This window comes from Cucurbita pepo, chromosome LG10 (assembly GCF_002806865.2).
Source record: "Cucurbita pepo subsp. pepo cultivar mu-cu-16 chromosome LG10, ASM280686v2, whole genome shotgun sequence".
Lineage (NCBI taxonomy): Eukaryota > Viridiplantae > Streptophyta > Magnoliopsida > Cucurbitales > Cucurbitaceae > Cucurbita > Cucurbita pepo.
Window position 1 is genome coordinate 4,174,756 of NC_036647.1, and position 20,701 is coordinate 4,195,456.

The 20,701-nt window shown below is 35.9% G+C and overlaps 4 protein-coding genes across 17 annotated transcripts; all 4 read right to left on the reverse strand.

Annotated features, from left to right (window-relative positions):
• Positions 1 to 275: 275 nt before the first annotated feature.
• On the reverse strand, positions 276 to 5,611 carry LOC111804521 (DNA-directed RNA polymerases IV and V subunit 4-like). Of its 2 annotated transcripts, none has more exons than XM_023689362.1 (9): positions 5,399 to 5,611; positions 2,725 to 2,976; positions 2,534 to 2,584; positions 2,333 to 2,392; positions 1,925 to 2,042; positions 1,771 to 1,848; positions 1,544 to 1,577; positions 1,391 to 1,459; positions 276 to 910 (listed from the first exon to the last, which is right to left on the reverse strand). In XM_023689362.1, the coding sequence occupies exons 2-9, from the start codon at positions 2,828 to 2,830 to the stop codon at positions 839 to 841; spliced, it is 588 nt and encodes a 195-aa protein (XP_023545130.1). In that variant the 5' UTR covers positions 2,831 to 2,976; positions 5,399 to 5,611; the 3' UTR covers positions 276 to 838. The 2 variants fall into 2 exon arrangements, with proteins under 2 accessions (XP_023545130.1, XP_023545129.1); XM_023689361.1 differs by having other exon boundaries at positions 2,333 to 2,407.
• On the reverse strand, positions 3,004 to 7,873 carry LOC111804520 (DNA-directed RNA polymerases IV and V subunit 4-like). Of its 8 annotated transcripts, none has more exons than XM_023689354.1 (11): positions 7,043 to 7,076; positions 5,845 to 6,288; positions 5,609 to 5,742; positions 5,147 to 5,218; positions 4,956 to 5,006; positions 4,755 to 4,829; positions 4,347 to 4,464; positions 4,193 to 4,270; positions 3,966 to 3,999; positions 3,813 to 3,881; positions 3,004 to 3,332 (listed from the first exon to the last, which is right to left on the reverse strand). In XM_023689354.1, exons 3-11 carry the CDS (start codon positions 5,688 to 5,690, stop codon positions 3,261 to 3,263), a joined length of 651 nt encoding a protein of 216 aa, XP_023545122.1. In that variant the 5' UTR covers positions 5,691 to 5,742; positions 5,845 to 6,288; positions 7,043 to 7,076; the 3' UTR covers positions 3,004 to 3,260. The 8 variants fall into 8 exon arrangements, with proteins under 8 accessions (XP_023545122.1, XP_023545119.1, XP_023545121.1 ...); XM_023689351.1 differs by having other exon boundaries at positions 5,841 to 6,288; XM_023689353.1 differs by having other exon boundaries at positions 5,830 to 6,288.
• A 727-nt stretch (positions 7,874 to 8,600) lies between these two features.
• On the reverse strand, positions 8,601 to 13,133 carry LOC111804384 (calcineurin B-like protein 3). 3 transcript variants are annotated; one of them, XM_023689167.1, is made up of 9 exons: positions 13,033 to 13,133; positions 12,290 to 12,444; positions 11,961 to 12,043; positions 11,768 to 11,827; positions 11,031 to 11,139; positions 10,754 to 10,806; positions 10,039 to 10,119; positions 9,299 to 9,411; positions 8,601 to 9,007 (listed from the first exon to the last, which is right to left on the reverse strand). In XM_023689167.1, the coding sequence occupies exons 2-9, from the start codon at positions 12,411 to 12,413 to the stop codon at positions 8,950 to 8,952; spliced, it is 681 nt and encodes a 226-aa protein (XP_023544935.1). In that variant the 5' UTR covers positions 12,414 to 12,444; positions 13,033 to 13,133; the 3' UTR covers positions 8,601 to 8,949. The 3 variants fall into 3 exon arrangements, with proteins under 3 accessions (XP_023544935.1, XP_023544936.1, XP_023544937.1); XM_023689168.1 differs by having other exon boundaries at positions 12,969 to 13,100; XM_023689169.1 differs by lacking the exon at positions 13,033 to 13,133 and adding an exon at positions 12,754 to 12,912.
• A 1,023-nt stretch (positions 13,134 to 14,156) lies between these two features.
• Positions 14,157 to 18,879, reverse strand: LOC111803590 (BTB/POZ domain-containing protein At5g47800). 4 transcript variants are annotated; one of them, XM_023688071.1, is made up of 6 exons: positions 17,996 to 18,879; positions 16,678 to 16,789; positions 16,533 to 16,602; positions 15,951 to 16,349; positions 14,925 to 15,665; positions 14,157 to 14,842 (listed from the first exon to the last, which is right to left on the reverse strand). In XM_023688071.1, the coding sequence occupies exons 2-6, from the start codon at positions 16,734 to 16,736 to the stop codon at positions 14,363 to 14,365; spliced, it is 1,749 nt and encodes a 582-aa protein (XP_023543839.1). In that variant the 5' UTR covers positions 16,737 to 16,789; positions 17,996 to 18,879; the 3' UTR covers positions 14,157 to 14,362. The 4 variants fall into 4 exon arrangements, with proteins under 4 accessions (XP_023543839.1, XP_023543841.1, XP_023543840.1 ...); XM_023688073.1 differs by lacking the exon at positions 17,996 to 18,879 and adding an exon at positions 17,578 to 17,596; XM_023688072.1 differs by lacking the exon at positions 17,996 to 18,879 and adding an exon at positions 17,304 to 17,566.
• Between the last annotated feature and the right edge of the window lie 1,822 nt (positions 18,880 to 20,701).

Sequence of the window (20,701 nt, forward strand, 5' to 3'; positions counted from 1 at the left end):
GTGACACTGTCACGTAACAGAAAGACAGAAAGTAACAATATCTTTTTCTCAAGGGTGAGGTTTGGAACCTGTCACTTTATATACCTAGTGGGAGTCATTGAATAGCATAGATCCATTGAAGAAAAAAGAAATGAATTGCCTTGTAAGATTAGTAAAGTATGTACAAATTTATATACTCGTGTAAGTATTGAAACGAAATATATCATAATTTAAAAAACACGAACATTTTTTAAACAATCAAATTACTTTAAGCCACATATTTTGATAGAATAACATGAAGTTCAATATGGTCTCTCAGCTCGTATTTCATGACTAAACTCTACACAACCAACTTCAGTACAATTCAACTAATTTAAAGATGTCCTCTCGACCAAGAACCAAAGAACCAAGAAATCAAAGGTTCAAATAATAACAATGGCTAAAATTTATGTGACAGACACCCCCTTCCTATAGATATTTTGAACCAAAATTAGACCCAAACTTGCATATCCTCTGTGGTAAAGAGTTAGGGGCCTCAACCAGTTCCTTTCGTTGCCAAACATTGCCTTGCCGTATCGTAGTATATTAGCAATATAAATGAACAGCCCAACATGAGTAGCATCCGGTAGAAATTACTCCCTTAACATCCCCACTTTACATTCAAACTAATAGAGGTTTTCTAGTTTGATTTTCAGTCCATCAGAGTTGATTCAGATGAGAGAGGCATTCATAGCAAAGTAACCCACATTTCTACACTACGGCAAATACAGATCTTTAAGAACAAAATATTCCAATGGGCTAATGCTTGCCTCCCCGAAGGGGAGAAGTCAACCGGACAAGTAATCGATCTTATATGACTTCAGGATGATTTTACCTTGGCTAGCTCGCTCAAGACACTGTTGAGAGCTTCACTCAGCTTGCTTCTTTTGCTCTGCTTTGTCAAAATAAATTAAAAAGTAATAATCATAGGAACAAAATTGCTATGATGCATGACCAATCTGACCCATCTAGGAAGGACCACGGACCACCATTGGTGTGTAAGAAGCATCTTTAAAAGGTCTGACTAATAAAGCATACTTATCAAGCTTTTACAGTTTTTGACAACATACATAAATGTTATTTCAAAAGTCCTCAAAAGCACTTGTATTTTGTATACACTAAAACAATAAAAGAATTGAAGCGTAGAAACTAAATATGTGTTCTTTGAGTTCAACAAGTGAAGAATCTCTAGCCTTTAGATCAAGAGTACATTGCCTAAACCAGTCAAATTAAGTATAGAACGAGCTTTGTCTACGAACTTTAGAGATAGGGGCGAGCTAGGCTTAGGTGGGCAGAAACTCAGTAGGTGTTTTAACTATGTTATATGACAGAGGGATGTAAATTATAGAAATTTTAAAAACTTGTACCGTACCTTCAAGGATGGAAGAAGAGAAAAAACTTCATCAGTAGTGTCTGGGCAGACATTAGCAAGCACACACATCTGCATTAATATTAATATCAAGTCAGTTCATCACTCGAAAGAATCAATTTTAGAAAAGGCAAGAAAGGACGTAAAGATAGCTACCTCACTGTCCATTACGCCATATTTCTTGAGGGTTCTGGAACATTCAGTTAAGGACTCAACAGAATGGATTAGATAGAATGAAAAGAGAACTATACAGCACACCAGAAGTGCTGGATTGGTAAAAGGCACACTTCCACTGCAGTATGTAAGTTTTTTTCTATCCATAAAAAGTGATGCAAAGAATTTAACAATATAATTTGATGGCCCATTCATCAGATCAAGGATACTCGAGAACTGGTCTAACTGACTCGGTATTTACGTAGTGGTTGGCTCTTTTGGCATACTGCAACCCCCTATCAAATGATCTAAGATAAAAGCAATTCAAGTTTGTCAGCATGCGGATTTCTTCTTTCAAATAAATAGTTAATAGCATTCACTTACGTTGGGATTTTTATGGTTGGATCTGCCGATAGAAGAACCATCTGATCTTGGATTCCCTGTAAAATTTGTGCAGCCTCACAGTCCATAAGGCATTGGCATTTAACATTCTTGGGAAGTTCTGCACATCAATTTAAACCAAAACAGCACAATTTGAACAGCATACAGACACCATGGAACAAATAACATAATAGGAGACATACTCACACCAATCACTTATCCCAGCAGGAACAAACAAAAAATACGGCCTCGAAACAGAAAAGGTAAGGCAATACTGATTTTCATAAATGGTAAGGTAATACTGATCTTCCATGATATGAATAATAGTAAAAACAAATACATTGATGACCATATAAGTATAATTATATTCTTACCAAATAAAACCATATTCAAAGTCAAGGCAGTACCCACCTTGCTCAATCTTCAATTCTAGTGGCTGGGGTTCCTTCGCACCACTTCCGCCTTTTCCTCCTTTACCCAAGTCACCTACAAGCCAAGATTGGAAAGGAGAGAAAGTCAATGAATTGCATTAACATCAAAATAACAAATAATAGGCTTATGAAGTTAAGACAGTAGAAAGATAAAAATAAAATGAACATCTAAAACTGGTACCATTTTTGCCACTGTATTTCATTGAAAAATTAATCTGCGCATCAACTGATCCTGTATGTAGTACAAGTACTTCCGAATTAAGTAGTTTTATATAATAAGCACATGAATTCTGACAGGCAATTTGTTGAACGTATAGAACACTGGCACATCAAGTGATTTGTATAACACAAAAAGTATAAATGACTATTGACCTTGAGCATCGAACTGGACTTTCCTTCCCTTCTTTGGCTTTAACAGACTATCATCCTTTCCTTTTAGAGAAGCTATGCAACAAGTCAGGAAGCATTTGATATACATTCAGCAAACAAAAGAATTTCCAATCATGCTTAATTATCCCAATCCTGATCTAGTTCGTTTAAATGCCCAGCGCCTTAGAAAATATCACTATGTATTCCTGTGACCTATGATCCATTTAGCAAACTGCATGCATAATCCATGGAAACCTGGACAAAANTAGCAATATAAATGAACAGCCCAACATGAGTAGCATCCGGTAGAAATTACTCCCTTAACATCCCCACTTTACATTCAAACTAATAGAGGTTTTCTAGTTTGATTTTCAGTCCATCAGAGTTGATTCAGATGAGAGAGGCATTCATAGCAAAGTAACCCACATTTCTACACTACGGCAAATACAGATCTTTAAGAACAAAATATTCCAATGGGCTAATGCTTGCCTCCCCGAAGGGGAGAAGTCAACCGGACAAGTAATCGATCTTATATGACTTCAGGATGATTTTACCTTGGCTAGCTCGCTCAAGACACTGTTGAGAGCTTCACTCAGCTTGCTTCTTTTGCTCTGCTTTGTCAAAATAAATTAAAAAGTAATAATCATAGGAACAAAATTGCTATGATGCATGACCAATCTGACCCATCTAGGAAGGACCACGGACCACCATTGGTGTGTAAGAAGCATCTTTAAAAGGTCTGACTAATAAAGCATACTTATCAAGCTTTTACAGTTTTTGACAACATACATAAATGTTATTTCAAAAGTCCTCAAAAGCACTTGTATTTTGTATACACTAAAACAATAAAAGAATTGAAGCGTAGAAACTAAATATGTGTTCTTTGAGTTCAACAAGTGAAGAATCTCTAGCCTTTAGATCAAGAGTACATTGCCTAAACCAGTCAAATTAAGTATAGAACGAGCTTTGTCTACGAACTTTAGAGATAGGGGCGAGCTAGGCTTAGGTGGGCAGAAACTCAGTAGGTGTTTTAACTATGTTATATGACAGAGGGATGTAAATTATAGAAATTTTAAAAACTTGTACCGTACCTTCAAGGATGGAAGAAGAGAAAAAACTTCATCAGTAGTGTCTGGGCAGACATTAGCAAGCACACACATCTGCATTAATATTAATATCAAGTCAGTTCATCACTCGAAAGAATCAATTTTAGAAAAGGCAAGAAAGGACGTAAAGATAGCTACCTCACTGTCCATTACGCCATATTTCTTGAGGGTTCTGGAACATTCAGTTAAGGACTCAACAGAATGGATTAGATAGAATGAAAAGAGAACTATACAGCACACCAGAAGTGCTGGATTGGTAAAAGGCACACTTCCACTGCAGTATGTAAGTTTTTTTCTATCCATAAAAAGTGATGCAAAGAATTTAACAATATAATTTGATGGCCCATTCATCAGATCAAGGATACTCGAGAACTGGTCTAACTGACTCGGTATTTACGTAGTGGTTGGCTCTTTTGGCATACTGCAACCCCCTATCAAATGATCTAAGATAAAAGCAATTCAAGTTTGTCAGCATGCGGATTTCTTCTTTCAAATAAATAGTTAATAGCATTCACTTACGTTGGGATTTTTATGGTTGGATCTGCCGATAGAAGAACCATCTGATCTTGGATTCCCTGTAAAATTTGTGCAGCCTCACAGTCCATAAGGCATTGGCATTTAACATTCTTGGGAAGTTCTGCACATCAATTTAAACCAAAACAGCACAATTTGAACAGCATACAGACACCATGGAACAAATAACATAATAGGAGACATACTCACACCAATCACTTATCCCAGCAGGAACAAACAAAAAATACGGCCTCGAAACAGAAAAGGTAAGGCAATACTGATTTTCATAAATGGTAAGGTAATACTGATCTTCCATGATATGAATAATAGTAAAAACAAATACATTGATGACCATATAAGTATAATTATATTCTTACCAAATAAAACCATATTCAAAGTCAAGGCAGTACCCACCTTGCTCAATCTTCAATTCTAGTGGCTGGGGTTCCTTCGCACCACTTCCGCCTTTTCCTCCTTTACCCAAGTCACCTACAAGCCAAGATTGGAAAGGAGAGAAAGTCAATGAATTGCATTAACATCAAAATAACAAATAATAGGCTTATGAAGTTAAGACAGTAGAAAGATAAAAATAAAATGAACATCTAAAACTGGTACCATTTTTGCCACTGTATTTCATTGAAAAATTAATCTGCGCATCAACTGATCCTGTATGTAGTACAAGTACTTCCGAATTAAGTAGTTTTATATAATAAGCACATGAATTCTGACAGGCAATTTGTTGAACGTATAGAACACTGGCACATCAAGTGATTTGTATAACACAAAAAGTATAAATGACTATTGACCTTGAGCATCGAACTGGACTTTCCTTCCCTTCTTTGGCTTTAACAGACTATCATCCTTTCCTTTTAGAGAAGCTATGCAACAAGTCAGGAAGCATTTGATATACATTCAGCAAACAAAAGAATTTCCAATCATGCTTAATTATCCCAATCCTGATCTAGTTCGTTTAAATGCCCAGCGCCTTAGAAAATATCACTATGTATTCCTGTGACCTATGATCCATTTAGCAAACTGCATGCATAATCCATGGAAACCTGGACAAAATTTCAGCTCTGTACAAAAAGTTATGATGGTAGCTTTAAAATCCAAGTGATTCACAGAACAAAATCTTGGTTAAACAGAGAAAGAACAAGAAGGTTGAGAATAAATTTGGAGAAGTGAATTCAAGATGCATTAAGCTCGAAGCCATGAGTAATTGGGGTGTAAATTATTGCACAGACTCAAAAGACATTAACAATACGAACCATCCTTGAAAGAGGAGGATTTGAGCGAAGACTTTCCAGGTTTTTTTGGCAGTGGATAACCCTTTTCTCCTTTCTCCGACATCACTGGAAATTGTATCCCCGCTTTCACTTCGATTAAGCTCTCCAAGCAAAATCTACTCCAGAAAAACGAACATTAAAGCATTCGAAACTGAAACATTAAAAATTTCAAATAATCTTTCCTACAACAAACAGAGAAATACGGAGAACCGACGAGCCTGGTTGGATGATCGGAAACTGAGAGAACCGACGAGCCTGGTTGGATGATCGGAAACTGAGAGAACCGACGAGCCTGGTTGGATGATCGGAAACTGAGAGAACCGACGAGCCTGGTTGGATGATCGGAAACTGAGAGAACCGACGAGCCTGGTTGGATGATCGGAAACTGAGAGAACCGACGAGCCTGGTTGGATGATCGGAAACTGAGAGAACCGACGAGCCTGGTTGGATGATCGGAAACTGAGAGAACCGACGAGCCTGGTTGGATGATCGGAAACTGAGAGAACCGACGAGCCTGGTTGGATGATCGGAAACTGAGAGAACCGACGAGCCTGGTTGGATGATCGGAAACTGAGAGAACCGACGAGCCTGGTTGGATGATCGGAAACTGAGAGAACCGACGAGCCTGGTTGGATGATCGGAAACTGAGAGAACCGACGAGCCTGCTTTCAACTTTCAATTCTCGTGGATTAAATAAAGAGAGAGTCCAATTAGAATTACCAGTATATTCAATTAAAATTAAAATTAAAAAACGAAAAAAAAAAATTATCTAAATTATACGCTTTTTCTTAAGGAATATAATTTTTACTTGAATTCAATATTATTGTGCTCCCTCTAATTTTTATGATAAAATAAAATTGTAATATTTAAAATATCGAAGTGAATTTTTTACAAGATTTTTTAGTTTTCCCCATTTTACAAACAGTTTTTTTTTTTTTTTTTGAAAGAATATACCTAAAATCAATTGAGCGCTTATTAAAATTCAAATTATTAATATACAAATATATAAATATATATATATATTATGGTATTGAATCCAACAATATTAGGAAAAATGTTAATATATTTCAATTTATTAACAACATTGTTTAAACAAATTGGTACTAGACGACAAAGACACCCTTTAACAAAATTTATATTCGTTTNTTTTTTTTTTTTTTTTTTTTTTTTTTTTTTTTTTTTTTTTTTTTTTTTCCTGAAACGCATATCTTAGTATTATTAAAATATAGAAATTAAGAGACTAAATTCAAACCTTTGGTGATAGAAAAATTTAAATAACTTATTAAAATTCCCTTGGAACCTAGTCATATTTGTTAGGCTTATGGAGCCGGATACTTATTTATAGCTTAGTAAACAGTTATATCCGGTAAAACTATATTNTGGTTGGATGATCGGAAACTGAGAGAACCGACGAGCCTGGTTGGATGATCGGAAACTGAGAGAACCGACGAGCCTGGTTGGATGATCGGAAACTGAGAGAACCGACGAGCCTGGTTGGATGATCGGAAACTGAGAGAACCGACGAGCCTGGTTGGATGATCGGAAACTGAGAGAACCGACGAGCCTGGTTGGATGATCGGAAACTGAGAGAACCGACGAGCCTGGTTGGATGATCGGAAACTGAGAGAACCGACGAGCCTGGTTGGATGATCGGAAACTGAGAGAACCGACGAGCCTGGTTGGATGATCGGAAACTGAGAGAACCGACGAGCCTGGTTGGATGATCGGAAACTGAGAGAACCGACGAGCCTGGTTGGATGATCGGAAACTGAGAGAACCGACGAGCCTGGTTGGATGATCGGAAACTGAGAGAACCGACGAGCCTGGTTGGATGATCGGAAACTGAGAGAACCGACGAGCCTGGTTGGATGATCGGAAACTGAGAGAACCGACGAGCCTGGTTGGATGATCGGAAACTGAGAGAACCGACGAGCCTGGTTGGATGATCGGAAACTGAGAGAACCGACGAGCCTGGTTGGATGATCGGAAACTGAGAGAACCGACGAGCCTGGTTGGATGATCGGAAACTGAGAGAACCGACGAGCCTGGTTGGATGATCGGAAACTGAGAGAACCGACGAGCCTGGTTGGATGATCGGAAACTGAGAGAACCGACGAGCCTGGTTGGATGATCGGAAACTGAGAGAACCGACGAGCCTGGTTGGATGATCGGAAACTGAGAGAACCGACGAGCCTGGTTGGATGATCGGAAACTGAGAGAACCGACGAGCCTGGTTGGATGATCGGAAACTGAGAGAACCGACGAGCCTGCTTTCAACTTTCAATTCTCGTGGATTAAATAAAGAGAGAGTCCAATTAGAATTACCAGTATATTCAATTAAAATTAAAATTAAAAAACGAAAAAAAAAAATTATCTAAATTATACGCTTTTTCTTAAGGAATATAATTTTTACTTGAATTCAATATTATTGTGCTCCCTCTAATTTTTATGATAAAATAAAATTGTAATATTTAAAATATCGAAGTGAATTTTTTACAAGATTTTTTAGTTTTCCCCATTTTACAAACAGTTTTTTTTTTTTTTTTTCTCTCTTGTTGTACATACCTGAAGTCATCAATACAAAATCCTTTTAGCCAGAGTTCTCCTTGCAATTCTCTCTATCCTTTTCTTTGTGTTCATCTAGATCGAGCGTGTGCGTTGTTGTGCGATCCTAACAACTGGTATCAGAGCTAACGACTGATATCGATCCTAACAATATTTAACACATAATCTTCCATACGAAAAAAGAAATAGAACATTTTAAACTATTATATAATTATATTTAATAATAAATAACAAAACAATAGAATTACTATAGCCACTCATATTCTTCTAGTGTTAAGCAACAATTACATTACGTATAAAGATATTACTGATTACAACTTCAATATTCATGATATAGAATATCGATAAATTCAAATAATAATTGATAATACTGCTGATTATTGGTTGAATGAAATGCAGCCCAAAAACAAGCCATAACGATAATCACTTTCATGTTCGTACCGCCATCACATTTAGAAATTGAACTGATGAGTTTAGAGAAAAAAAAAAAAAAAAATGTACAAAGCAAAACGTAAAAAATACAAAAATACACATTAACATCACAAGCCTAACTACAATTTATACTCAGAATTTTGCTCAACTGGGCTCTGATTCACAAAGGAGATGCGAGCAGGACCGGAAACTTTCCATTTTCGTTCAACAAAAAGAAAGAAAGAAAGGAGGAAACAACTGCAATCACATCATTCAAATTTAAAACAAAACTTGCAAGTAAACAGACATTTGACCTGTACCAAGGAAACTCCACAATGAGAGACGTCTCACGTATCATCAACTTGCGAGTGAAACACGAAACTGGGGAACGTGGTCGTGATATCCCTGCCAGTGCCAACACAAAGAGATTAGAACAATTTTGCAATAGAGTGGGGACAAGATGAACCAAAACAGCTAGTCAGCCAATCTCATCTCACGCAGAAAGTGTTTTAAAACACTTTCAGCAATCACTTCAAAAGAAAAGTGATTAAATGCTTAGAAATCCTAAGTGTTTCGTCAAAAAGTACGTTTCGTTTCACTACAAATTTTGAAAAATAAAACGCATTTAGTCCTTCTATAAACACTCTAAACACCCTCTTGGTTGATGGGGAAAGTTAGAAAATACAGCTCACTCACTTGAGATATTGGAGTGTCATATTCTTCAAAAGGGATGGATGCCTCATAACAAGGTTTCGCCACTCTTCCTTGTCAATCTTACCATCGTGTTTTGTGTCAGCTTCTTCGAATGTCTGCATAATTAGGAGACATCCAGTTATAATTTCAAAAACAGAAACACATCTGCAGCCACTTAAGCTATAGCTTAATTTTAATAGACAGCACAAAAAATTGCACCTGATAGACACATGCAACAAAGGAAGCATCGATAGAACAAAAATAGTCAAAAACTCCAAAGGTATAAATTCTAATGAAATGCTTTACACTTTTATCAATGTTTTCTCTTGTCAATATAAAAGAAAATCCCTTTAGAAGACAGGACCGAGAAGGCATCTGCTAGAGTACAGCTTCGTATTGTTTCTTGAGTCTAAATTATTATGTATTTTGAAAATCTCACATATTTTCTCCCACTCAAGATTGGCAATTAGATATTAGGAAGCAGTAACCAATAGTGACATGTTATGTATCAGAAAAGTAAGTGTTGACATATCAATCAACTATAACTCAGCAGGTCTAGAATCAAAGTAGTGAAAAACAAAACATCGATAGAAAAAGTGTGACATTCAGCAGATTGGACAATTGAAAGTTAAAAGGCCCAATAGTTAAATAATATTGAAGGTAATGCAATAGAAAGCCACTATTATTCCCTTACACTACAAAAACACTAAATGTGTCAGAAGTAAATAGATTACGAAGAGAACCTTATCGATGATACTTTCTATAACATCATCTGACAAATTCATGCCAGATTCAGCAAGCGTAGCCACAACCATCTGCTTTACCTACACAACATTTTATTGTATAAAAGACTACAATTATTGAGCAAACCATTTCAGGAATAGCAACCATATGGCAATAGTACGATAGTATAGAACATGGAGGGATTCAAAAAAAAATTATTTAACCCAACCTCATTGAAAAACCATAAACTTTAAGTGGAATAATCTTCATCAATGCAATCTGACATTTCAATTTTAACTCCAAGAATAAAATTAAAGATTTCCAACACTGTAATGGCAAAGAGGCTGTTGGCTGTCATGAAATAAGTCTACGCCTAGAAACTAGAAACTACAAAGTCAACAACCCAACAATCAAAATTCAATTCCAACCATTTCTGATCATATAGCAGCAAAGAAGAAGAAAAAAAATTGACTTATTTAGCTGACATACTAAGAAGAATTAAAAACTGGATTTTATCAAAAGAATCGGGCATCCTTCTCTAATAGATCCAAGGGAGTAGACGATAAAATGCATAATGACAGTCTTTACAGATCAATTGGCATCATCTATGTAAAATGTTCCCAAACAATCATCCATTAAAAAGGGTAGCCTGATATAAAAATCAGTTTGAAAGTGGTCAGCATCCATGCAATGTTATTGTTCAAATAAGGATAAAGAAGGCATTGGTGAAGTTACCTCCTGTCTCTCAATAAAACCTTGCTGTTTAAGATCGTATAATTGGAATGAAACTGCAAATTATTATCAACATGAGATCACAAGATAATCAAACCAGAATGATAAGAAAAGGTAACACCAAGAAATTAACTCCAACAACCATAAAACACCATTAGCTGCTTTCCCTTTCAAATGGAATGTACATAATAGAACAGAGGGATACAACCATGAATAAAATATAATAGTTTAATAGTTACCTTGGTAGAGGTACATGTGAAAATTGACATTAAAAACTTACACTCAATTTTATCATCAATGGGGGCATTCGGGTGAAAGACAGAAAGAGCCCGTGCAAATTCTTCAAAATCAAGTATCCCATTGTGCTTTGTGTCAAACAGATCAAAAACCTATAACGTTGCATTACAGAAGTTGTTAGTGGTAAAATCCTGCAATCAGCTAGCAAAGAGTGCAACATTTGGTACCAGGCAATTTGACAAGATAATAAAGTGCTAAAATAGTGTATACACCAGTTCTCAGGAAGCACAAACCAAACCCCCATACAAACAATTCGAAAAGAACCTGATTAAAACAGGAAACTTGAATTGTTCTCTAGTCTTTTTTAATTGTTCTAACTGATTGAACCACAGATATGCAAGCATATAACTACTGTTCTGAAAACACAACGATGACAACAAGCACACACGCATTTTGGAAGGTAACTAGTCCAAAAGAATTGCTAAATATAAAAAGTAAAGAAATGAGAAACCTAGCAAACTGACAAAGTAATCAAGTATATTTCCATCAAATGACACATAGTGGTCACACTGCATAACTTTATTCATAAAAATGTATGACTAGATACCTTAATTTCAATTATTTATATGCAGGAACTGGAGATTGATTAGAATCTTAGGACCATTTAACTTCATTGGTAGGTAAAAGAATCAAATAAAATATAAAGGGCCGTCCAGGCCAGTCAAATTATAGTGGGTATGGAAATAGAACCAAAGGTTCAATTGTAAATGATAAGGTTACCCTATCTGCAAATAAGCTCTCTTTTTTGTTTGTTTTGAACAGTGCCAATTGAAATTCTTCCTGCAGTAAAATACAGAGAGAGAGTCAGAACAAAGCAAGAGAAAGTCTAGCTCAAACATGAACAGAGTACCTTCTTGCAACACGATTGAAAACACAACATTAATGGGGAACTAATTAAAATAATGAAATAAACCTTATTTATCAGCCCATCATCAATCACTGCACTACTGATCTTCTTAAACAGTTCGTACAATGCCTCTATTTCACTTACACTGACTGCGATAGAGAAAACAAACAACTTATGACTGCCAAAATTTACAAGCAAATAAAAGAGTGAAGGTCTTATCAAAACAAATGAATCCAGTACGAAACAAAGAACAAAAGGGAAGAACAATAAGAAAAACAAAGTACAAATTACTTAACATATGAAAAACAAGATATGAAATCGAATCAAATATCCACGCCAATAAATCAGAAATATGACAGTGTCAGGCATCAAGACTGAAAATTCTAGAAACATACATACTGTCTCCCTTGCAAGAGCCTCAGGATCTTGAAGGCCCCTGGGCCGCCTAGACGTATCTGCATCACAGCAGGTCGCTACAGCAGCGCAGAAATGCCTTATTCCCTCTAGGCATTGAACCATGTTCTTTTACAGATGTCAAAACACTCCATACCTGCGCCAAAAATTAGTAAAAAAAATATTTGAACAATTTTGTTCAAACAAGCTCACGGACTAAAGAACACGACAATTAATCACGGCACCTCTTCACTACACAGCATGATTTCATAAAACAGACACGATTTATCATTGCAAAAAAAAAATAATAATAATAATAATTAATGACAATTTTTACGATTCAGATTGCTAAAAAAATTTATCCTCCATTTCCAAATCAACATCAACTTCTCATCAGTAAAGCAACGTCAAAGCAATGAATCTTGTTGAATAATAACCAAAATGAAAATAAACGAGACCGAATTACAATTTCATTCAAATATTCCCTAAACGCAATGCCAATCACGATAGCGAACAAATCCGATATAAGGAACAATCCAAGACGGAAGCCTCTCAATCAGAAAAAGAACACAATCGATCGAGCAGTAACATGTTGCAGAAAACTAGGGTTTCAAAGCAAAACTAAGAACTAAAAAAAAAAAAGATTGCATTAATAACGCCAAAAAGGAAACGAGAAATCACCATCACAAAAGGCTGGAAAGGAAGATGAACACAGCGAAAGAGAGTAGGGATCTTCTCGTTTTACCTTTAAAAAATCCGGAGAGAGAAACCGTTGCAGGTTGAAGGCGAATTTGAGTCGTGATTCTGATCCATGGCTAACTAATCCTCCTTTTCCTCAAAAATCAAGTTTTGTATTAATACGGAGTAAATTCCAGATTTTTTTTTTTTAATTATAGAAAAATAAATATTTTTTAATTTAAATGATTAAAAATAATAATAACGTGTATTTTGTGAAATGTTTTGGAGGGAACTGTTATTCAATTAACATAAATAAAATTGGAAATATTATATTGTTGAAAATTATTTTTAAAGAAAATAATTAGTTTTTCTTTTAAATAATTATTAACATTTATATTTTTTATTATAACTATTTACCATATTCAAATTTCTCTTTCTACCTTAATTTTATTGTATTTTAATTATGAAATTTTTAAATAAATTTTAAATTTATAAAAATCATATTTACACTTCCAAGTTAATAATTCTTTTAAACAATAGTTAAGTAATCATTTTCACAATTTTTTAAGGAAACATTGATAGGGATTAGTTTTCTTTTCTTTTTTTAAATAATAATAATAAATAATGTAAAGATTTATTAAATAGTAAATTTACTAAAATTAGAATACAATAACCAATATGGAATCAGACACAAATTAATCAAAATAATTTTATAACATAAAAGCCACTAAATTTATATTTAATGTTTAAATTGATTTTAAGTTTAAAATATTTTGTATACTTTCTGTTCCATTCCATTTTAATCCTTATATATTAATTGCATTTTTTTCTAATTTTGACATAAAAGAATAATTAAAGTAGTTTTTTTTACGTATAATTTTTTCAAAACGGATTATTTCTATTATTTTTTTAATTTTAGGATAAATCTTGTATTTTAAGTAATCAATTGCTCATTTAGTACGGGGATTTAATTGCAATTTTTACTTTTAAGTTAGTTTGTGAATCTTTAATATATTTTATATGTTGTTTTATTGAATAATCATGAATCGTTTTTTAAAAAAGTAATTTTTTTAAGAAAATCGAGAATAGAGAATTGGGTTGAGTTGTGAAAAAATTTCGGGTTGGTCCAAAAAAATTCCCTCGACTCAACCCGACTCATGTACACCCCTATAACATTCTTGACACGTACTATTTCACACAAGAAATGAGATATTATTACAGTTTAATAGATAGACATTTTGTGATTGCCCAATTGACAAAGAGTTGCCTATATTAAAGCTATGAAAAACAAGTTTTTGAGCATTAGATCTAGAACAGTAGAACAGAAATGAAACCATAATAGAAAAAAAAAAATAAATAAACAAACTGCGTTGAAAAAAAATGGTGTCTTTTGATGTTCATCTTTTTACCTGTCTTTGTTCACCACCATGTTCTGATCTGCTTCCCTTTGGTACCATCTTCTTAGACTCTGACTTGCTCAACGTCTTGATTTCCCTGCTCATCTCTCTAGTCCTACTACTCTTCACAGACTTCACATCAAATTCTGATCTATCATCTTTCATTTCCTTCTCAGCCGCCGGCAGCAGCTTCACATCTGTTCTTCTTGTTCTATGTCCATCCCTCTCACTGATTTCAGAGAAGCCAGTTCGGTCTCTCGCTTCTTTCTCGACACCATTGTCGATATCTGGTTTCAGCTTACCATGATTGTCAGTGGTGATTGCTGCTTGTTCTTGATCAAAGAACAGGACCTGCACAACAGTCCTCAAGGGTAATCGCTCGTTCTTAACAGCATGGGCGCGGACTTCTGATGATAACTTTTGGCAGTCTAGAATTCGACAAAGGCGCTTTTTATCCGCCTTGCTCAAATCAGGGTGTTCCTGCTTGCCATTAGAACATGTTTTACCAATCAATGAAGTAAGAGATGTCATAAGGTAGCTAAACTATTTGATAATATGTTACCTTGAGATACATGTTTATGGCTTTGTAAAGATCGTCGTGGTTTGGGCGAGCGATATCTGGCAGGGCTTCGACGAGTTGTATCACTTTAGATACGGGCATATTGATATCCATCACGACAACTCGAAGATATGAATCGACAAGCTTCCCCACCTTTCTAATATATCTCAAGAAATGGCTGTTTTCTGCAGCCCCAGAGTATTGCCTTCGCCAAAGCGCACGAAGACATTCCAACACAGCCACAACTGAGTCAACATCATAGAAGTGTGTATTGGAGGTTGACTGTGAAGGAAAGAGCAAGTCACTCACTTTTGCCTCCTCAAACTGCAGACTCGATCTCCGAATTAGTTCAGTTTTTGTCGTTGATGACACGGCGAGATAGTTTGCTATGTTAAGGAGTCTGAGCAAGAAGCCAACTGAGACCGATCCACGATCTGAAGGAATCATGCCGACTATTTTCTCGAGAATTTGTCGATTCTTTTCCAGATCTTCTTTGCTCTTTGTAATCTTCGTCTCTGAAGGCTTGACATTTGCAGTGTCAGGTAGCCAACGACAGGCATAGACGTGCAGGGCTTCTCCAATAAGTTGTGGTGGTAGAATGTATGTAGATCTAACAGCCAAAATTATGCAGCGAAACAATTCGATGTCGAGATCTGACAAATCCTCAGTCCACCAATCTTTTGGGACACTTTGACTGTTCTTTTTCGTGTAACCTGGTCTTGTATAAGTGTAGGACCATGATACCTGCAAGGAATCATCTTATGTCAGTAGCTGATTCAAAGACCGCCAGCAGATATTGTCCTGTTTGGACTTTCCCTCAAGATTTTAAAACGTGTCTATTAGGGAGAGGTTTCCACATCCTTATAAGGAATGTTTCGTTCCCCTCTCCAACCAACGTGGAATCTCACAGTATTGAACACTCATTCTTGAACTATTCAATGAATAAACTAATGGTTGTACTAAATCAATAACTTCGAATTTTGGGGCTAATTATGCTTCAACATTAAGAAAGTAAGAACACTGATTAACCTTCGAGTGTGGTGTTAGGATTTTTTCGACAATTGAATCGATGCACTTTCGGACAATTCCAAGATTCTCAGACCATTCAGGTAACTTCAGTGTGCTTTGTAGGGTAACAATGGAATCCTTCCAGCCAACAAGAATGCATGAGTGGAGGAAAGCCTCGAGCTTCAGAACAAGATTGCCCTTCTCCACTGCCTCAGTCATGCGGAGGAACTTAGCAGCACATAATGCGGGTACGAGATTATGGGCACTGATATTAATGGTCATGCCATAACAAAACTTAGCACAGAGTTCAAATGCTTCTGCACCTCCGGGAACATCATGAAGCTCAATAGTGGCAATGTTAGAATCTCCCGACTCAGGGCAGAGATGTTGCAAGAGGCCACACTTTGGTAGAAGCTGAAACTGTAAGCAAACCAGAAAATAAAAAATCTGGGTAAACAGAAAATCCCATCTTTTTTGGAGTAAAAAGGTCATATCAAGAAAATAAAACCTACATAACGAGTGAAACGTGTCGGTATAAGAGCTTAGATATGTCATCCTCAATTATGAAACATAACAAGAAATCGACCAATGTCGAGGCAGTACCTTGTGAAGAAGGTAACTAACGTTGTCGATGCATATAACAATATTGCCGGGGACATCGGAAAGAACCGTCCTGCAGTGTAACCAATACGTGTTTAGTCAAGCAAGTTTGAGTGTTCGTTCTTGGAGGGTGATTCTGAAATGATACCTGGTAGCTGCTTCTGAGTAGAAGGAGTCAGGCCTCGTTCCCAATTTCATAAACTTCATTTCTACAATTGCCTTTTCTTTTCATCAGTCTCCGGTATTTAACTACGGAGCCCCTTTCATATACAAAAAGCTACAGTCAATTCACAACTACGTTGGCTGAATGAGGTATTATAATAAAGAACAGCCAACAACAGTTTGCTATTGCAGTTATCTGTGCTCTACAGTACAAAATGCATAGAACAATGGAATACAATGATTTGAATATGATCTAAACTGTTCTAAACCAACCAGATTCATTGGCATGTACTGCAAAATAAATGCGAGAGTGAAAAATATTGGCTGTGTGCAGCGGATATCACATTTTTCTACAGAAATGTTGGTAACATTAAGTAAAGAAGAAACTAAAAACATGTGGTTATAGGCAATCCAGCTATGAAAAACGGAAACTAAGAAGAATTAGAACCAATTGGAAGAACAACGGCCAGAACAGTCCAACTTCGAAGAGGTCACAATGGAGGAAAATGACTAAATTGATGCAGGAGCATTGCATTAAGAACCAAACAACAAACATGTATCGACCCAATTATAAAAACAGAAGAAACAAGACTTCAAAACTTCAAAACTTACAAAAAGAAGAGACGATAAGAGAGGAAAAAGGAATATGGACTTTAAACAAGTGAAAAGGAGAACGGTAAGTCCAAAAAAGTGCAAAGCTACTGTTGCTCCAAAAAAGGAGAACGGAGGAAAAGAATCCAGTATCCTTGTTATAACACCTATAAGACAAGAGAAAATGCCTTCCCACAATTGATTATTCGCAATCTGACTTAGCAATAAATCAAAAGATTGCGTTTTCACAGACAAATGGTGTTAAACAGTGGGTTACAGAGAGATATCTCATTACTTTTCCAGAAGAAAAAGTTCTCTGAGGTTCTTCTCTCAAAGGGATATACAGTCATATATGGAATATGCGCGTTGTAAGTCCATGCTTTTCTTTTCTTTTCTTTTCTTTTCAATGTTGATTTGATAGATTCTCGACAAAGTTTTTGCTTTGTTCTGTTTTGTCCATACTCTATTGGAAACATTCTGAAAACGTCCAGACCAAGCATAGTAAGATTAAAGGTAGTTTTATGTGTAAAACAGAAGAGAAATGGAAGGTATCTCAGCTTAATTGAAGATTCAATTAAAGTAAATGGGTTTTGTTTAAAACCCACTTACTTTACTTTACTAATCGACCAAATTCACCAGTCCAATTCCAGCAAGAAGAAGAGATGAGAGCTCACAAATTAAATCTATCAAAAAGAAGAGATAAGAACATTTACCAATTCCAGAAAAAAGGAAAGCGAACAGGAAAAGCTGCAGAAGCACCAAACAAAGCCCCAAGTGATCGGACGAAACAGCTGAAAAAGCTTTTCTGATTCAGATTCAACAACACAGCGCCATATGTTATGATGCAGAAGATGAGAATGGCTCAATGGTGAAAAGGGTTTGGGAATCAGAAGCTGATTTATTCAGATTTTATGATGGAAAAAATGGGTGTTAAAAATCTACTGGTGAGGCACGCCAAGTAAAGGCAAATTGGGTATTGAGTGCATGGGGACAAGGAGAGGGACATGGGTTTGGAATCTCCTGATTAGTCAACCTAGTAATAATCTAACGCAACGCTATCATTAACCGCTTGAAGATATACAGAACGGAAATGTAATGAAAAAGTTAGAGCAAAATGGTGTTCTGATCCATGATTGAATCAACAAATAAATCATGCATAATCAAGATCAAGAACATTGATATGCACTGAAATAATTCACATATACAGAGAATAGTTCTCGTTGATCTACTACAGAAATTAAGCTCAATTTGAAACGGAATCGAATCGAGATTATAAAGTGCGACAGGGAAAAACAAAAACGAAAACAAATTGCGGAGGTGGGGTTAGGGCTTTGGGATTTAATGCTCTATAGCTAAGAGAGGGAAAAAGGGCGTTTACTGGGTCCCTGTGATTCTGGAGATTGAAAGATCGCCAATGGCAGCCTTCATCATGATTCCCCCCACTATCTCCGCTGATTCTTCTTCCATTAATCGCTGGTTGGTTCTTGTTGATCTGCATGTCGGCCACGTGTCGCCGGATTTATCACTCTGACGTTGGATTACTCTTCCTTTTGTTGGTGGTTTCGGAGGCCAATCACAGACAACTCTCTCTCTTTCTTTTCAACTTGTGTCGCCTAATTTCTCCATGCGCGCGCGGAACTGCCGCATCGCCGCCTGCCCGCAGTCGACGACGGTCATTTTCCCACGGCGGCGTGAACTTCGTGCAGAACAACCCCCTTTCCATCGTCTTTCTCACAATTTCATCATTGATTTGATCGCTCAAAATCATGGAAGCTTGCAGAATTCAAATTCTATTTACGTATTCCATGACCCACCGATTCTATTTTTAATTTTTTCATTATTTAATTTGATTATTGCAACCTAGGTGCTACCCTAAAATTCATAGGGAAATTAGGCTTTATAGTTTTGACTCAAACCATGTCTCTTATTTTGTAATATTTTATAATTTTTATGATTTTTGCCTCTTCAAAAAATTATTAAAGCATCATCAACCCTAATTGTCACAATATTTACCGACATTAATATATTTTGCAACATATAATGTTATTTTTATTATGAGATGTCCGAACATCCATATAAATAATTTCATAACAATGTCCTTGTAACGGTCCAGATCCACCGTTAGCAGATTTTATCCTCTTTTGGGCTTTCCCTTGGCTTTTAAAATGCGTCTTCTAATGGAAGGTTTCTACACGCTTATAAATGGTGGTTTGTTCTCCTCCCCAACCAACGTGGGACATCACAATAGCACATCGTCCGGTGGTCTAGCTCTGAGGCGTTACAAATGGTATCAGAGTCAGACACCGGACGATGTGTCAGCCTTCTCGTTGTTCCCCGAAGGGGAGAAGACACGAGATAGTGTGCCAGTAAGGACGTTGGGCCCTAAAAGGAGGTGGATTTGGAGGGGGTCCCACATCGATTGGAGAAAGAAACGAGTGCCAGCGATGATGCTAGGCACCGAAGGGGGGTGGGCTGTGATGTCCTACATTAGTTGGGGAAGAGAACAAAACACCCTTTATAAGGGTATGGAAACCTTCTGATATAAAACCTGAAAGGGAAAGTCCAAATAGGACAATATCGGCTAGTGGTGAGCCTGAATCGTTACGGTCCTTATCTTTTTTTATAGACGTAATTTTAATTTTTTTTTTCATCAATATTATAATATTTTAATTAATTAAGAATTACCCGAGTTAATTCTTGCATTCACAATATAAAAAATAAAGAAAAATATAATTTTATGTTATTTTTATTTTCCCTCCTCGACTCTTCGATCTTCATGGCTACAACAATCGCTACTTTCTCTTTATTGAGTTCGCCACCGCCTACCACAACTGCCTTGAGTACGTCGACTCAGAGACTGGTTTTGCTCGGGTGGGTGGCTATTGCATCGACCGGTAACATTTATAACAAAAATTCTACATTATTATTGATATCATTTTTCGTTACCTAACAACGATTAATTTAATTTTATTTATTTAGAATAAATTTTTAAAATTTATGTGACCGTTTAAAAGTTTATCCTTATAATTACTATTAATGTTTTTCTAAAGAAAAATGGTTCCACTTGGTTTGCGTATCATAATTAATTGTTTCACATTAATGATTTAGCTATGCTTATGTTGTTTTTTAAAAAATTAATTATTTAAAATATTTTTACTTTATATTTTTTAAATATATTTAACTCCAACGTGACCAAATAATATAATATTAATAAATTTAATGTTTCATTTATAATTAATTATATCAGCAATGATGACTAAAAAATACTTAAAAGAACTTAAATTCGCTACACTTATAGATAAGCATGTTTTAGGTAGAGCAACACTATATTGGGTGACCTCCTATGAATTTTTTTAGAAGCACGTGAGTGAGGATAAAACATGATGGAATGACTCGTGTTGGTTTGTGGGATTAGTGTT

Excerpts from the sequence above, each read along its gene's own strand:
- LOC111804521 (XM_023689361.1), bottom strand. The coding sequence starts at position 2,830 with ATGTATATCAAATGCTTCCTGACTTGTTGCATAGCTTCTCTAAAAGGA. Across the intron at positions 2,585-2,724 it reads AGTCCAGTTCGATGCTCAAG|GATCAGTTGATGCGCAGATT; the intron begins GTCAATAGTCAT and ends TACTACATACAG. Across the intron at positions 2,408-2,533 it reads GAAATACAGTGGCAAAAATG|GTGACTTGGGTAAAGGAGGA; the intron begins GTACCAGTTTTA and ends CTTGGCTTGTAG.
- LOC111804520 (XM_023689355.1), bottom strand. The coding sequence starts at position 5,690 with ATGTCGGAGAAAGGAGAAAAGGGTTATCCACTGCCAAAAAAACCTGGA. Across the intron at positions 4,830-4,955 it reads GAAATACAGTGGCAAAAATG|GTGACTTGGGTAAAGGAGGA; the intron begins GTACCAGTTTTA and ends CTTGGCTTGTAG. Across the intron at positions 4,271-4,346 it reads CCAACCATAAAAATCCCAAC|ATCATTTGATAGGGGGTTGC; the intron begins GTAAGTGAATGC and ends CTTTTATCTTAG.
- LOC111804384 (XM_023689167.1), bottom strand. The coding sequence starts at position 12,413 with ATGGTTCAATGCCTAGAGGGAATAAGGCATTTCTGCGCTGCTGTAGCG. Across the intron at positions 11,140-11,767 it reads AGAGCTTATTTGCAGATAGG|GTTTTTGATCTGTTTGACAC; the intron begins GTAACCTTATCA and ends GCAACGTTATAG. Across the intron at positions 10,807-11,030 it reads CATTGATGATAAAATTGAGT|TTTCATTCCAATTATACGAT; the intron begins GTAAGTTTTTAA and ends AATAATTTGCAG.
- LOC111803590 (XM_023688071.1), bottom strand. The coding sequence starts at position 16,736 with ATGAAGTTTATGAAATTGGGAACGAGGCCTGACTCCTTCTACTCAGAA. Across the intron at positions 16,603-16,677 it reads TACTCAGAAGCAGCTACCAG|GACGGTTCTTTCCGATGTCC; the intron begins GTATCATTTCAG and ends GTTACACTGCAG. Across the intron at positions 14,843-14,924 it reads CCATAAACATGTATCTCAAG|GAACACCCTGATTTGAGCAA; the intron begins GTAACATATTAT and ends AATGGCAAGCAG.